Genomic DNA, 12798 nt, shown 5'->3' with positions numbered 1-12798 from the left:
AGTTTATGCACTTTTCACATTCATTCCAGCAATGCATTATGCATCTCCACTGTGGTCTAATCAACCGCAGCCTTTGACATTAGTGGTTAGGAGTGCAACAAACGTAACGTATGTGGAATTTATCTGTATTAAAAAGATGATCGATAATCTGAAAAGTAAAAGTAATACAAATAGAGCAACATTTCTAATATATACAATATATGCACGTGAAAAGAAAAAAAAAATAGGTGTCACCTCACAACTTGTTTTTGAAAAAAATTCAGTCATTTTCATTGAAAGCACATATATGAAAAAGTAAAAAGCCTTGAAATGAAGTTTGAATCAAAATTATAATAACAATTTTAAATTATAATAATAATAGTCCATTTCAAACTATCATAAGCGTCGATCCAATGATGAACCAGAGACTGAGGCCAAGTCGCTGTCATGTGCCCCACAACTCATTGTCGTGATTCGATAACTTTGGGAAGCTGTCGAGCTAGTAATGAATATTGTTAATTCCGACCCACGATAATTACACTAATGTTTTGTTTAAGCTCAGAAACACTGTTTAATTGTGAAGATGATACTTTTTAGATGTTACAACTACATGTCATTTTGTGAAAGAAAACACTTCTCCCCTTATTAGGTTAGTAGGAGTTCATATATTTCTGCTAATAACAGTATGACATGTGTGCATAAATTTTTTTTAATTATTTTTGTTGTGTTTTTAATGAATTATTTTTGCATATGTGTTAAATTGTGATTCGCAGGAAGGATGAGTATCTCCTTAAAAGTAATGAGGCAAGTAGTATTCTTTTGTGAAATTCAATTTTGGAGGTTTATTTTTTATTATTTTTTATTTTAATATACAAACTTTTGGAGGCTCTCATGGACCAACTTTATTATAAATTTTTAAAAAAAAAAAATTTGGGTTATCAATTCCATCTTCAAATCTTTCCTTCATATGAATTGCAAAGCATGCAAAGTGTTCCATCGCTTTAGACTCAGAAAGTTGTAAGTGGATTAGTTTATGGAAAAGCTGAAAGAAAATAAAAAGTAACGAATTGTTAAGTTCGTAAACTAATGGGTAAGTGGGATTTGCCTCTCTTCTCCATTTGAAAAAGGTGCATTAGAACACCAGTCGATCATGATCTCATGATCATTGATTATTATGATAAGTTTCTAGACATATTTGTATTATGAGTAGATGGTCCTAATATCTAACTACCAAGTGGATTGGATAATGAGTGTTCTAATACTAATCCCAAGAGATACTTATGCAAATGGGAGATCCTTTAAGCTCAATTACATTTTAATTAAACTCAGGGCAATAATTTGAGGATAATGAGTCTGCTTCACAAATCGAAAGCAAATAGAAACCAGCAAGAGGCGAGAATTTTCATGTTGTAGATTATATATACCTATGTTCTTATATCTCTTTTTTACTTCTATAATTATAATAATAAACATACACATAGAGTTGTATACAACCGATTTCACCCGATATTTTCTCCGTTGCACACTCAATGTTGTTACTACTATGAGTACATACATAAATAAAGCAAATGGAAAAAGTAAGAGTCGTAATAGTAGTGCACCAATGCATGCAACATCACTCAATGTTGTTACTACTATTAGTACATACATAAATAAAGCAAATGGAAAAAGTAAGAGTCGTTATAGTAGTGCACCAATGCATGCAACATCACTTGGGCAGCTCAAATCACGTACCCAGTAACTTATAGCAAATTGGACCGACGGATATAAATGTGAAAGGGTGATATGATGTGGCTGGGAAAAAGATTAAAGATAGGGCACACGTACAGCTTTCTTCTCCCTCTCCCAATTTAGCCAGTGAATGATGGTGGTGTCCTTGTTCAGCCCTAGAAACTCGTATGCTCCATTAACAAGGTAAATAAGGTTCATTCAGTTTGGCTGTTTCAGACTGTGTGACAAGGATTTGAAAAGACATCTTTCACTTTCAATTCAATCAAAGGCAAGCATTGGCTTTTCAGTGCTTCAATTCACTTTGCTTTTTCTTCAGAGCTGGCCAAATGTGTCATATTCAGAAGGCAAAGAATAATCATGCACTTAAGATTCTCCTTAATTAAGGTGGAAAATCCTCTAAATCAAATCCAAATCTAATGCATATAAGAATGTTCTGTCCCAGATAAATGCTTATAATTATGAGATTGTAAATTTAAACCATACGTTATATTTCAGAATTACTCTAATTTGTTCCTCCCTAGATAAATACTTATGTTACAAGACTGTAAATTTAAATCATACAGTTATGTTAAGAGATTCATATAATTTTACAGTTATTCTTTCATTCGGATGTTCGCACGTTATGCTATTGTAAACGAAGAGAAAAGTAGGGAGGGATAGTAGAAGATACATAACATTCGCATGATAATAACGTCCGAATGTCCGTATAGAAGAATTTCTATATAATTTTAGGACCATTCTAGAATATTATTAATTATGTATGATAAAGAATTTTAGAGGACTACGAAACAGAGATCTTGTTTCTAGATAACTTAGCCCATGTGAAAGAATGTTGTTTTAGATTGTTAAGAGGGTACGCGTAGGACTGTCACTGTAGGAGGAAGGTGGAAGGAAAGCCCATATATGGGGTAAGTTTGGCATTTCGTGGAAGGCACACGAATGCTTCATGGATCTCGTACCTCTCTTTTTAGACCAACTTTTCAAACATGGACTTGGCCCACATACAGAGTCAAATCTTCACACTTCCTGTTTCAAAAAAAAAAAAAAAATTTCTATTTCTTTATTTTTTCAAATACTGTACTTTCAATAATGATAACCTCGAAACATCTAGAGGAGTCAAACACACAAACTGCTAGCAACTACCAAAGGTACATTAAATGATAATGATTAAATGATAGAAAAAAGAAGAAGAAATAAAACAGTTGATAGGGACCTTATATTTCACATTTCAATCCATTTGACCTTTTTAGGAGAGAACAATTACTCTAAATCATTAAATTAGCGATTTTTTGTCGTTATAATTTAATACACGCGATAATATGTCTTAGTTCACATAACTAGTTAACCTTCCTTGTCAGACATATTCTTAAAAACTATTCCACTTCTTTTTCTTTGGTTTCAAAGTAATCCAATTCTATCTTTGTACAATTGGATGTGATTTAGGGCTCGTTTGTGACTGCTTCTTTAGGAAGTATTTATGCTTATAAGCGTTTCTAACAAAAGCGCTTTTATTATAAAAATGTTGAAATTTTCATAAAAAATCGAAGTGTTTCTTGGAAAAGCATTTGAGAGTGCTTCCTGAAGAATCACAGAGCAGGGTCTTCTCCAGAAAGCGCTTCTATAACTCAAAAGCACTTCTAAACTTCTTCCAAGCACTGTTATAAGCGCTTTTAGTTATTCCGAATGTACTCCCAAATAGACCAAGTACTAGTCCAATTTAACCAAAGTACATAGTTGCATAAATGTTCCATATTCCTACCCTAAATTTCCTTTGAAAAAAACTTTTTCAAGCTGTTGGAAGAACAAGTTGCCCATTTTTTAGTTTCTTTTAACAGAATTTTTTAATTTATTAATTAAAACTAGCTAAGAAAGAATGTGGTTTTTGCTTTGATCAACACTAGTTTTCTCCGCACAACATAAGCGAACCTTTCTTATTCCATACAATTCTCCATCGAACGATATCACCAATGAGAACCCAATAAGTAATTAAAAAGAATCGTATCTATTAATTAAATTAATAACATTGTACATGATATAAATTAACGAAAGAATAATAAAAAGAATACAATGGTATGACATGTGCATAAAAAATTATGAAACAAAAGCGTCAACTTTTGGAGCCATCACCCCGAACAATAACTTCAAGTCATTCTCCAATGGCGTCAAGTTCAAGTCCATCTCCAAGCACATAATCCTCTTGCTACTCGACCTTCTCAGCACCGGAATCTTCGAAGCGACAACAACCTCATCAGGAACTTTAGAAGAAAATCCCAGGTTCATGTTGGAAGCTCTGTGCCTCCTCATATGGCCACCCAAAGCCTGTCCCATGCCAAACTCTAGGCCACAAATGGAGCACTCGTGCGCTTTCGGCTTGTTCTTCGTTGCCATCAAATTGCTTCCTTTTCTGGTCTCACTTTTTTGATCATGATCCATTGATGTTCTCGGCCTATTGTGGCTTGCTCTGTGGCCACCAAGAGCTTGGAACGATGGGAATTTTCGGTTGCAAGTTTTGCACTCAAACACATCGTTTGGAGATGAATACTTTCTGAACTTGGTCTCCATGTCACATGAGAGTAGCATGAGGAACTTTTCCATGTCCAAACCCTTCATCCCGACGAACCCTACTTCATCTTCTCTCATTCTCTTCATGGCTAAGCAAAAGCAACGTACAAGCTGGTCAAATGTCTCACAAACCAAAAACAAAGTGTAGTTTTTGATATGGAAGAAGGCTTCAGTTGTGTTGTTATTTATAGGGGTTTGGAGTGAGTTAGGAAATGACCGTATTGCCCTCTAATCCGCGTTAAGGAAACCCAAGAGTGTAGTGCGTTTCATTGGCTTTTTGGGTACTCAAGGGTTTGACCCTTTTTTTTTTTCCTTTGACTTGGAGACCATTCCTTTTACAATGAATAAAACGAAGTGGATTTAGATATACGAACACGTGATGAGCGTTGACCAGTCTTTGGTTATAAGACCAGTTGTAAAGCTGTTGCAGCGAGTCATCAGTGGAGGGCTAATGTCCATGAACTATGAAGTTTGAAGGAAGCTGCAAAAAGGAATCTGCTTTGCAGCTTCCAAGGTATTTCAGATTGTTCAGACATTGAAGTCAGAAAAAAGCACTTTTGTTGGAAAGCACACAGAATCACCTAAATGTCTTCAGCATGAAGGATGATGAATAGTCCAGTCTTGCCAAACAAAGTCGAAGAAAATAGTCGGTAACTGAATTACTGGTGCACCTAAAGTTCTCACATTTGTGCTTTGTGGGCTGTCCTCTAGAATAATTCAAAGAATCAAGTTGTTTTCATTCTTCAAACCACTTCCACTATGATTTTCTTCAAAGTCTTTATTTAAAAGAATTTCATGCCAGAGTATGATTTCACACCCAACGGCACCACTAACCTATCTATGAGCAGCAAATGCAAGGAACATGCCTCAACGTGTGGGGACACACTGAAGAACTTCTTCCCAAGCATAATTTGAGCAGCTTTCATCTTTCTGGTGTTTTTCAACATTCTTAATTTGATCAGTTAGAGGCGTTGGAGAAACTTGCAAGGAACTTACATGCCTCAACGTGTGGGGACACACTGAAGAACTTCTTCCCAAGCATAATTTGAGCAGCTTTCATCTTTCAGGTGTTTTTCAACATTCTTAATTTGATCAGTTAGAGGCGTTGGAGAAACTTGCAAGGAACTTACATGCCTCAACGTGTGGGGACACACTGAAGAACTTCTTCCCAAGCATAATTTGAGCAGCTTTCATCTTTCAGGTGTTTTTCAACATTCTTAATTTGATCATTTAGAGGCGTTGGAGACAATTGTAGAGAGGAGTTGGAGAAACTTGTAATTGTTTTCATTTATGGCAAGTTGGCAACTACAAAATATTACAATATTATTCTCAACTTCTGAGAAGCAAATGAGGGAACAGTAGACATTTCCATTGCGCATCATCGGACTTGCCAATCGTAGAAAATAGATGGACTAGTAGTGTTCATAGCTCATCAGTTGATGAGCATGCTTTGAAATTTTGAAATGGAGCATCATGCAACATCAGTTGACATCTGCAAAAGGAGTTCTAGGACCTGGGGTCTTGCTTTCCATTTGGCTCCGTTTCGATTTGTTGTCAGAAATACAGTCTTCTGTGACTTCAATGGAGCTTCTCATCTCCTCAATTGATTCCACGCTGGGGACAGTTATAACTCGTTTCTTAGTTCCACCACTATGCTTATCAACCTGTTCATCACCATACCAAACAGCAATGATATTAGGCTTTATGCAATGAAGTTGACCCTATACTATAAAGAACATAGTATTTTCCATATTTCCATCTCAGAAAGGCAACATACCAGATAATCTTTTACAAGGCGCTTTTCTGCTTCATTTCGTATAGTTGATACACCTTCACCATGCTTGTCTTGCACTGATTTGAGTTGATCCAAGCACAAGGTTGCCATGGAGTCTATTTCCTTTGTCTTTTCGTGGTCCAGCATTAGTGAAGCTGCATGTTTTTAAATCACCAGTTAGGCATTAGAAGAATGGATTATCGTATAGGAGTGAATTACTTCATTGCACAAGTAAATTCAAATTACCATTAACGCATGACGACGTGTCAGAGGCTATGGCATTGAAATCTGCATCCACACGGGAAGATGTGGAAACAAACTCTTCATGTGCAGAATGGTTTGCAGATATATTTTCCCTGTTGAAGCAAGGAAAGGAAATTTCAATAGAGCATTAGAAGGGAAGAACAAACTAAGACTAGACGTTTTGATTAGTCAAGGAATGGAAACTCACTTCACAGTAGATTCAATCTTTGCAACACTGTTCTGATTAAGAGTGTTTATGGCTGACTGGGCCTTTTCCCACTGTTTCCTAGAATCGCCCACTCTCTCTGAGCTGCATATGAAGTAAAAAGTTATATGAAGAGACATATTGACAAGGGACAAGCCCACTGCAGCTGCAATACTAGAATACTGTGGCACTATCTTTTCTTATACAAATCGAGGATATAAGTGCATCTTCTCTAGATTTAATTCAGGTTTATGTGTATTCCTGTGTTTATATTGATCCTTTTGAAAGATTAAATAAATAAAATTTGAGAAGAAAATGAATAAACTTACCACTCTTGGAGGCAGTTTTCCATGATTGCATGAGACTCAGCTGCTGAGAATGTGTCTGTCATGAAGTTACTTTCCACCTTTCCAAAATATTCGCTCAACTCCTTCCCAGCATCCGTTGCCAATTGTTGCATGTCAAACATCTCCTTTTGCAACCTGGTATTATCTTGTTTACTTGTGTCCTGGATGTTGGTTGATGCCTTTGACACCTAATGTTTATTTTTCTAAATGTCAGTTAAACAATACCGACAAACTATTCTAATTCAAGTGATAAACAAAAAAAAAGAAAAAAAGAAGAAGAGAAAATACTTACAATTGAAGCTTTCTTAGATGTCAAAGTTGCTAATATTACTGCAATTTTTTCCATAGCCTGTTTTTCCTCTTTAGCAGCTTCTTCCTGTTTTTTAAGGCAACGAAAGCTCATCAGCATTTAGTATACCTAGTTCTGAAATTCACATGTAGGGTGCACTTACCTTAAACATCTTCTCAAAATTCACTAATTGGTGGACTCGTTGGATTTGGCTTTCTTCAAGACTTCTCATGACTTGACAAGCACGGTCACGAAGGTCATCAAAAAAGTTCCCAGTGGCCTTTGAAATTACTTGTGTGGAAATCAAACTTCGTTGCAACCCCTGAAGTTGTACTCAAATATTAAGAATCTTAAATCTTTTCAAGTGCACATTATAACAAGTATGAAAAATAAAAACTACAAACCTACCTCCTCTTGTTGTCGAGTGGAGAAAGCCAACAGCTGTTTCTGCTCATCAAGAGAGTGCTGGATATCTTGGATGACCTCATTGGCTTCCATAACTGCAGTTACAAGAAACTACAAAGACAAACAGTCAGCTATTAAATCGAGGGCATTCTATGAATGGTAAGGGAAATTGAGACCATTACCTTCTCAACGGCCACTGTCTGTGATAACACCCTAGCATTTATCTGCTCCAGGTCAGATGATGCCTTCGTTTTCAGCATGTTGGCTAGCTCCTTCAAGGCTGATACTCCAGAACTGTATGTCTCTGTTATCTTCTTAATCTTTGAATCCAGTACCTGTGCTGCCTGTTAATAATAATAGCGTTAACAAACAAATAACCAGTAAAACCAAGGCAATAAGCATAGCATATTGCATGACATAACTAATAACTAAATCTCACTTACATCACATTTACTCGCAAGGTATGTGTGAACATGTTCCTCCATGCATCTTAGTTGGTTCTGCTGTTGAGAAACAGACCCTAGGATGGTCTTATGCAGATCTTTCAAACTCCGATCAAGCTGAGAACCAAATGTTAAAACCAAGCTCTGATTTTCAGCTTCCATTCTGTCTTTCTGATCTGCAGAGAGCAAAAAGCACTAGATATGATAATGCCAAGGTCTAAACACTTTCCTTTTCCCTTCATCTTCATCATCTTTTGTTGTCTGTTATTCTTTTCTATATTTCTCCTTGCCTATTTGAAAGGAAGCTTTAGCTTTCTTGTCTTAACGTCAAGCCAGAAGATGTAAACAAATAATAGAATAATAACCATTAATTTTTTTACCAATTACTAAATATGCAGGACACAATACTTTTCTGTATGAGGGATGCTTATGAGCTTGCATACTGAAGTTAATTTATCTTACCTAATTTTTCATATAGGGAATTCATTTCCTCTGATGCATTCTGCAAATCAGTTCGTAACTCCTTTGCACGTCCAATTAAAAGATTTTCTGTTATATGAGCACACAGACATTTGTCACCAAAACTATGAAGAAAAAAAGACAAAATTTTCTCAACAATATCTCAATTGTCTGTCTTACCTGAGAATAGCATTTTGGAGATAATAAGCTCCTTCTCTTTCAAGGTTGTGATTGCTACCTGGTATTTCTCTTGAAGATCAAGCAGTGCCTTGTTACTAGTTTCCAGACTTATCTGAGAAAGACAAAATTGAATTCCTAATAAGATGCATGCATACACTGAAAAGACTAAGGCAATAATGCTAAGTCCATGCATACCTTGCACGCCTTCAGCTCACTTTGTAAATCCAGTTTCTGTTCTTGTTCGCTGAGATAGAGCTCACGAAAACTCTCCGCTTGCTGCAAGAAGAAGTGAGGTTGATGACATGAATATCATAGCAGAGATATTAACCAATGAGCAAGAAAATGTACCTTTTCTGTGAGGTTGAGATCATTTTCCAATTGCTCTATTTTCTCAATCCTGGCCTGCAGGGTTTCCAGGTTTTAAACAGATTAAGCTACAGCAGTACAAATACAAGAGCATAAAAGAGGCAAAATTTATTATCTATTTGCGGTCACCTAGTTTGAGGTCCTCATAGTTTAACATAGTCATGCTAAAACAATAAAGCTGGCAAGGAATATTTACCTTTTTTTCAGCTTCCTCCTGGACAAATCTTTCACGCGGAATATAAACACCATTCTTTTCCCGTGCTGCCCGAACCTCTGCATTCGTTTTTAAACAGATTAAAGAATATTAAACAGCAATCCAAATTAAACAGATTAAAATAAAATTAAACACCAATCCAAGTGTGCCATCCAACCTTCTTTCATTCTCTCAATCTCTGAATACAAATCCCTGAGCAGCACAGCCTTCGACATTTTCTGGTTTGCCTGCAAGAATAAGCTTCATCAACATCGTCCTCATCCTAACAAAATACATTCGGAGAAATAAAAAAGGAGGCAAAAATAATAATCCAAACAAACCTCAGGTTTGTTTTTAATGTTCTTGGCACGACAGGCATAATCCAGTGTGCTTAGGGTTTCTTCCATGCACTGAGCAGTTGGAGAAATTGTGGCAATGATGCAGGTTTTTGTTTTGCCTCCCAAAGAATCTCTTAAAAGTCTTGTAAGCTTACTGTCCCTGCAGATAGAGTCGGCACAGTTGAATTACATAAAATAGAAAGGAAGATAGTGAACCGCCAAATATTGTAACAAAGAGACATTATATATCAGTATGTACCTGTAAGGTATGTGAGTGGAATGTTCCACTAGTGCATTTATGACACGGCCCAGTGTGAGCAAGCTCTTATTTATCTCCCCCGCTTCTCTTGCACGTCCCTACAGTTTTAAACACAAGTTTCATCAATCTCTAATATACAGTCCAGTTTTGAAGTTAGGAAACTGTTAAACTCATTTAGAAGCCAAGTACGGGCTGTTATTTCTTTGAAATGTAAACTAGATCAACCATTGTACTACTGGCCATAACTAGAACAACATGAAGAGCCTAAATTTTATAAACACAATTATGGCTGCAATTTCAATTACTAACAAGATCATGTTTGCCCAGACAGCAAGCTTAAGATAAGAAGATTTATAATAATACCTCTCGTGCACCTGAACGAGATATGTTTTCTGATCCTGCCAGATCGACAAGATTAATTTTGCCACATTTTATTAGCTCCTCATCACCAACTGTTGCTTCTTTTATATGGACAGTAATGGAAAAGACAGAATGAGAGCGACTGCAAACAAGAAAAAAGGGACAAAAATTGATAAATGGTCCTCTAGAGTCAACATATTGTTAGTAACTGAGGAAAAAATACCTGCTGCGCTTGTTCAACAGAGTGTCTGCTGTACGCCTTTTGGCAGACCCTCTTTCCAAGACACTATAAATTTCATTTACATTATACACAGCTTCTTCTTCAAGGCCTCTTACTATCACACAACCCTTTCCATCCTCCATCAAGGAAATAGATTTCCTTTGCCTGTCTTCTGCAGTTCTTGGATTATCATCAGGCGCTAGTAAATCAGTTATTTCTTCATTATATATTTCTAAGAACGTTACTTTCACACTATAGTCAGCATTTTGTGCTTCAAGTGTCTCAAAAATGTGTCGAACAGCCCGTGGAATAACACCAGCCTCAGCAGGTAAATTGCCACTCTACAAGAAACGTTTGTGTACAATGTGAGGAGAGAAGATATTTTAAATTGCCAGTCAAAGCAAGTGGATGACTAGATGATCAATCTGTACCTTATTTCTCATCCCACCTTCCATTGTATAAGTTTTACCGGTGCCTGTCTGCCCATATGCAAAGACAGTGCAGTTGAATCCGTCGAGAACTTCGTTAACTATTGGGGAAATTGCTTGGTCATATATTGATTTTTGCTGTGATTTTGGCCCAAAAACCTAGCAAAATAAAATAAATAAGATAACTTTGACGTGTTGATCATCATAAGATTGTATTATGAAGTAATATTATCAGAACGGAGATTGAAGCATACCCTGTCAAAAGTGAAAACTCTATCGACTTGCTTGTTATTTAGACTTTGCAAAACAGTGACTTCTCTTTTGTGTTCATTACAGGATATCACCTTCTGGATGTTCAACCTTTGCTCATCATCACTTAGAGGCCTGAAATCAAAATCAACAATAAACCAATGGGATAACTCATCAGATGTACACAAGAATGATCTTACACACAAAAGTTTAGAACTTTAGATAAATTTTTTGAATTAAAATTAAGCAAACGACAAATCCATTGGCATAATAATGTTACACTACAAATCCATGTCAAAAAATAAAACACAATTCGAAGCTACACAACTTCAATGACATGAAGACTGTGTAAACAAACATTTCTACGGTCCAGCTGTTGAAAATTTTGTCAACAATTAAACGAGGAGTAGAATAATTTTCTACAGTCATAAGTGCAAGTACAAAGAAGTTGGGAAAGCAGCAAGTTGAAAATATTTTAGGAAACCTATAGATAAGCAGTTGGCATAAGTATAATCTAATGCTTTTTAAATATGTCAAATTCAATGCCGAACAAAGTAAACTTCACTATGATTCTCATCCAAATCCCAGCCCATACAGTTCACCCATAATGTTGGCAACATTAAGTAGGGATAGCCATATTTGGGTGAGGACTAACTAACATCACAATGAAACTCACCAAATGATTGAGATTTCAAGTCAGAAATTGAAGCATAAACTGAGAAGGCCACAAAAATCCCAGACCAGCAAAACTTTATTTGATTTAATTTAACAAATGAGGAAGATCAAATAAAACTCACCTGCATCTAAGCAGAACTTGCACATTAACCTCTTTATCCTTGTCCTGACGATTTGGATTCCACTCAAGTGTTCTGCGCCGCCTTTCGGGACGAGGTGTAAGGAAAGGAGATGGGGACGGTGACACCCCCACCCCAACTTTCTTAGACTGATCGGGGGTGACTGACATCACTTTTTTCTCTCTTTCAAACCTAAGCAAACGTCAACACAGTTCATGTTCATCACCATGTATATTATAAATCATATCAACCACAGAATGACAAACCCCTAAAGCCCTGACCAACAATGTCGAAACATTTCGTGCCGATCAATTAACTCAATTTACACCCAGAAAAGGACCCTAATCACCATAACCAGAAAAACCCTAACATGCATCTTTGGTAATGAAATTCGTACATTAGATTTACCAGTGATTTGGACCTGAAGAAGATAAGAAAATACCTCTGTGATTTATGTATCGCCTGATGAAGCCAATTAAGGATGTATCTGCCTTTAATTCACAACCAGAGAAGTAGGGTTCGATAATTGAAATGAGAGCAAGGAAAAAGAAAGCTTTCTTTCGTCTTCCTCTTTCAGCGAAATAAAGGTTGTTTTTTTAGGGTTCTACGGAAAGATCGAATCGTGATTTTGAAATGAGGAAGAAAGTGGTGGTCTGATTCTCCAACGGCTACCGTGGGTTTTTGTATAGGGAGGGAAGTGGCCGTTGGGGCCAGACAGAAATCTATGCGTTTTTCAAATGTGGTGGGGTCGGTCGTGAAAATTCAAATGAGGCGCGTAGCCTGAGTCGCGCTTGGTAAATTTGAAAATGATAGCTTTTTTTTTTTTTTTTTGGGTACAGAAAATGGGAAATGATAGCATTTAATATAACTTCCTTCCTTCATAAACTGCTAAGCATTGATGATTTTAACTCTAAATCGAATTACATTTGATTTCTTTAAAAAAGAAAAAAAAATAGATTGAGCTATAAAATCTT

At 36.4% G+C, this 12798-nt stretch overlaps 2 protein-coding genes across 2 annotated transcripts; both read right to left on the bottom strand.

Moving 5' to 3' along the window:
• Positions 1 to 3691: 3691 nt before the first annotated feature.
• On the bottom strand, positions 3692 to 4434 carry LOC117631538 (zinc finger protein ZAT18-like). Its single transcript, XM_034364764.1, has one exon. The coding sequence runs from the start codon at positions 4357 to 4359 to the stop codon at positions 3802 to 3804; it is 558 nt and encodes a 185-aa protein (XP_034220655.1). The 5' UTR covers positions 4360 to 4434; the 3' UTR covers positions 3692 to 3801.
• A 1100-nt stretch (positions 4435 to 5534) lies between these two features.
• On the bottom strand, positions 5535 to 12529 carry LOC117631457 (kinesin-like protein KIN-5B). Its single transcript, XM_034364616.1, has 24 exons — positions 12267 to 12529; positions 11828 to 12016; positions 11036 to 11165; positions 10785 to 10940; positions 10357 to 10694; positions 10137 to 10275; positions 9774 to 9871; positions 9518 to 9674; positions 9355 to 9424; positions 9180 to 9256; positions 8966 to 9019; positions 8813 to 8893; positions 8618 to 8729; positions 8441 to 8527; positions 7979 to 8154; positions 7718 to 7879; positions 7539 to 7646; positions 7294 to 7452; positions 7134 to 7217; positions 6824 to 7029; positions 6498 to 6599; positions 6293 to 6402; positions 6050 to 6201; positions 5535 to 5936 (listed from the first exon to the last, which is right to left on the bottom strand). The coding sequence occupies exons 2-24, from the start codon at positions 11992 to 11994 to the stop codon at positions 5754 to 5756; spliced, it is 3108 nt and encodes a 1035-aa protein (XP_034220507.1). The 5' UTR covers positions 11995 to 12016; positions 12267 to 12529; the 3' UTR covers positions 5535 to 5753.
• Between the last annotated feature and the right edge of the window lie 269 nt (positions 12530 to 12798).

The sequence above is a fragment of the Prunus dulcis genome, chromosome 6 (assembly GCF_902201215.1).
Source record: "Prunus dulcis chromosome 6, ALMONDv2, whole genome shotgun sequence".
Lineage (NCBI taxonomy): Eukaryota > Viridiplantae > Streptophyta > Magnoliopsida > Rosales > Rosaceae > Prunus > Prunus dulcis.
The sequence above is the reverse complement of the archived record's forward strand: the minus strand, read 5'-3'. Positions and strand labels throughout refer to the sequence as shown.

Coding starts and splice junctions, on each gene's coding strand:
- LOC117631538 (XM_034364764.1), bottom strand. CDS start 4,359: ATGAAGAGAATGAGAGAAGATGAAGTAGGGTTCGTCGGGATGAAGGGT.
- LOC117631457 (XM_034364616.1), bottom strand. CDS start 11,994: ATGTCAGTCACCCCCGATCAGTCTAAGAAAGTTGGGGTGGGGGTGTCA. Junction 7,880..7,978: donor ACCTTGCGAGTAAATGTGAT/GTAAGTGAGATT, acceptor TATTATTAACAG/GCAGCACAGGTACTGGATTC. Junction 6,600..6,823: donor GAAAACTGCCTCCAAGAGTG/GTAAGTTTATTC, acceptor CTTCATATGCAG/CTCAGAGAGAGTGGGCGATT.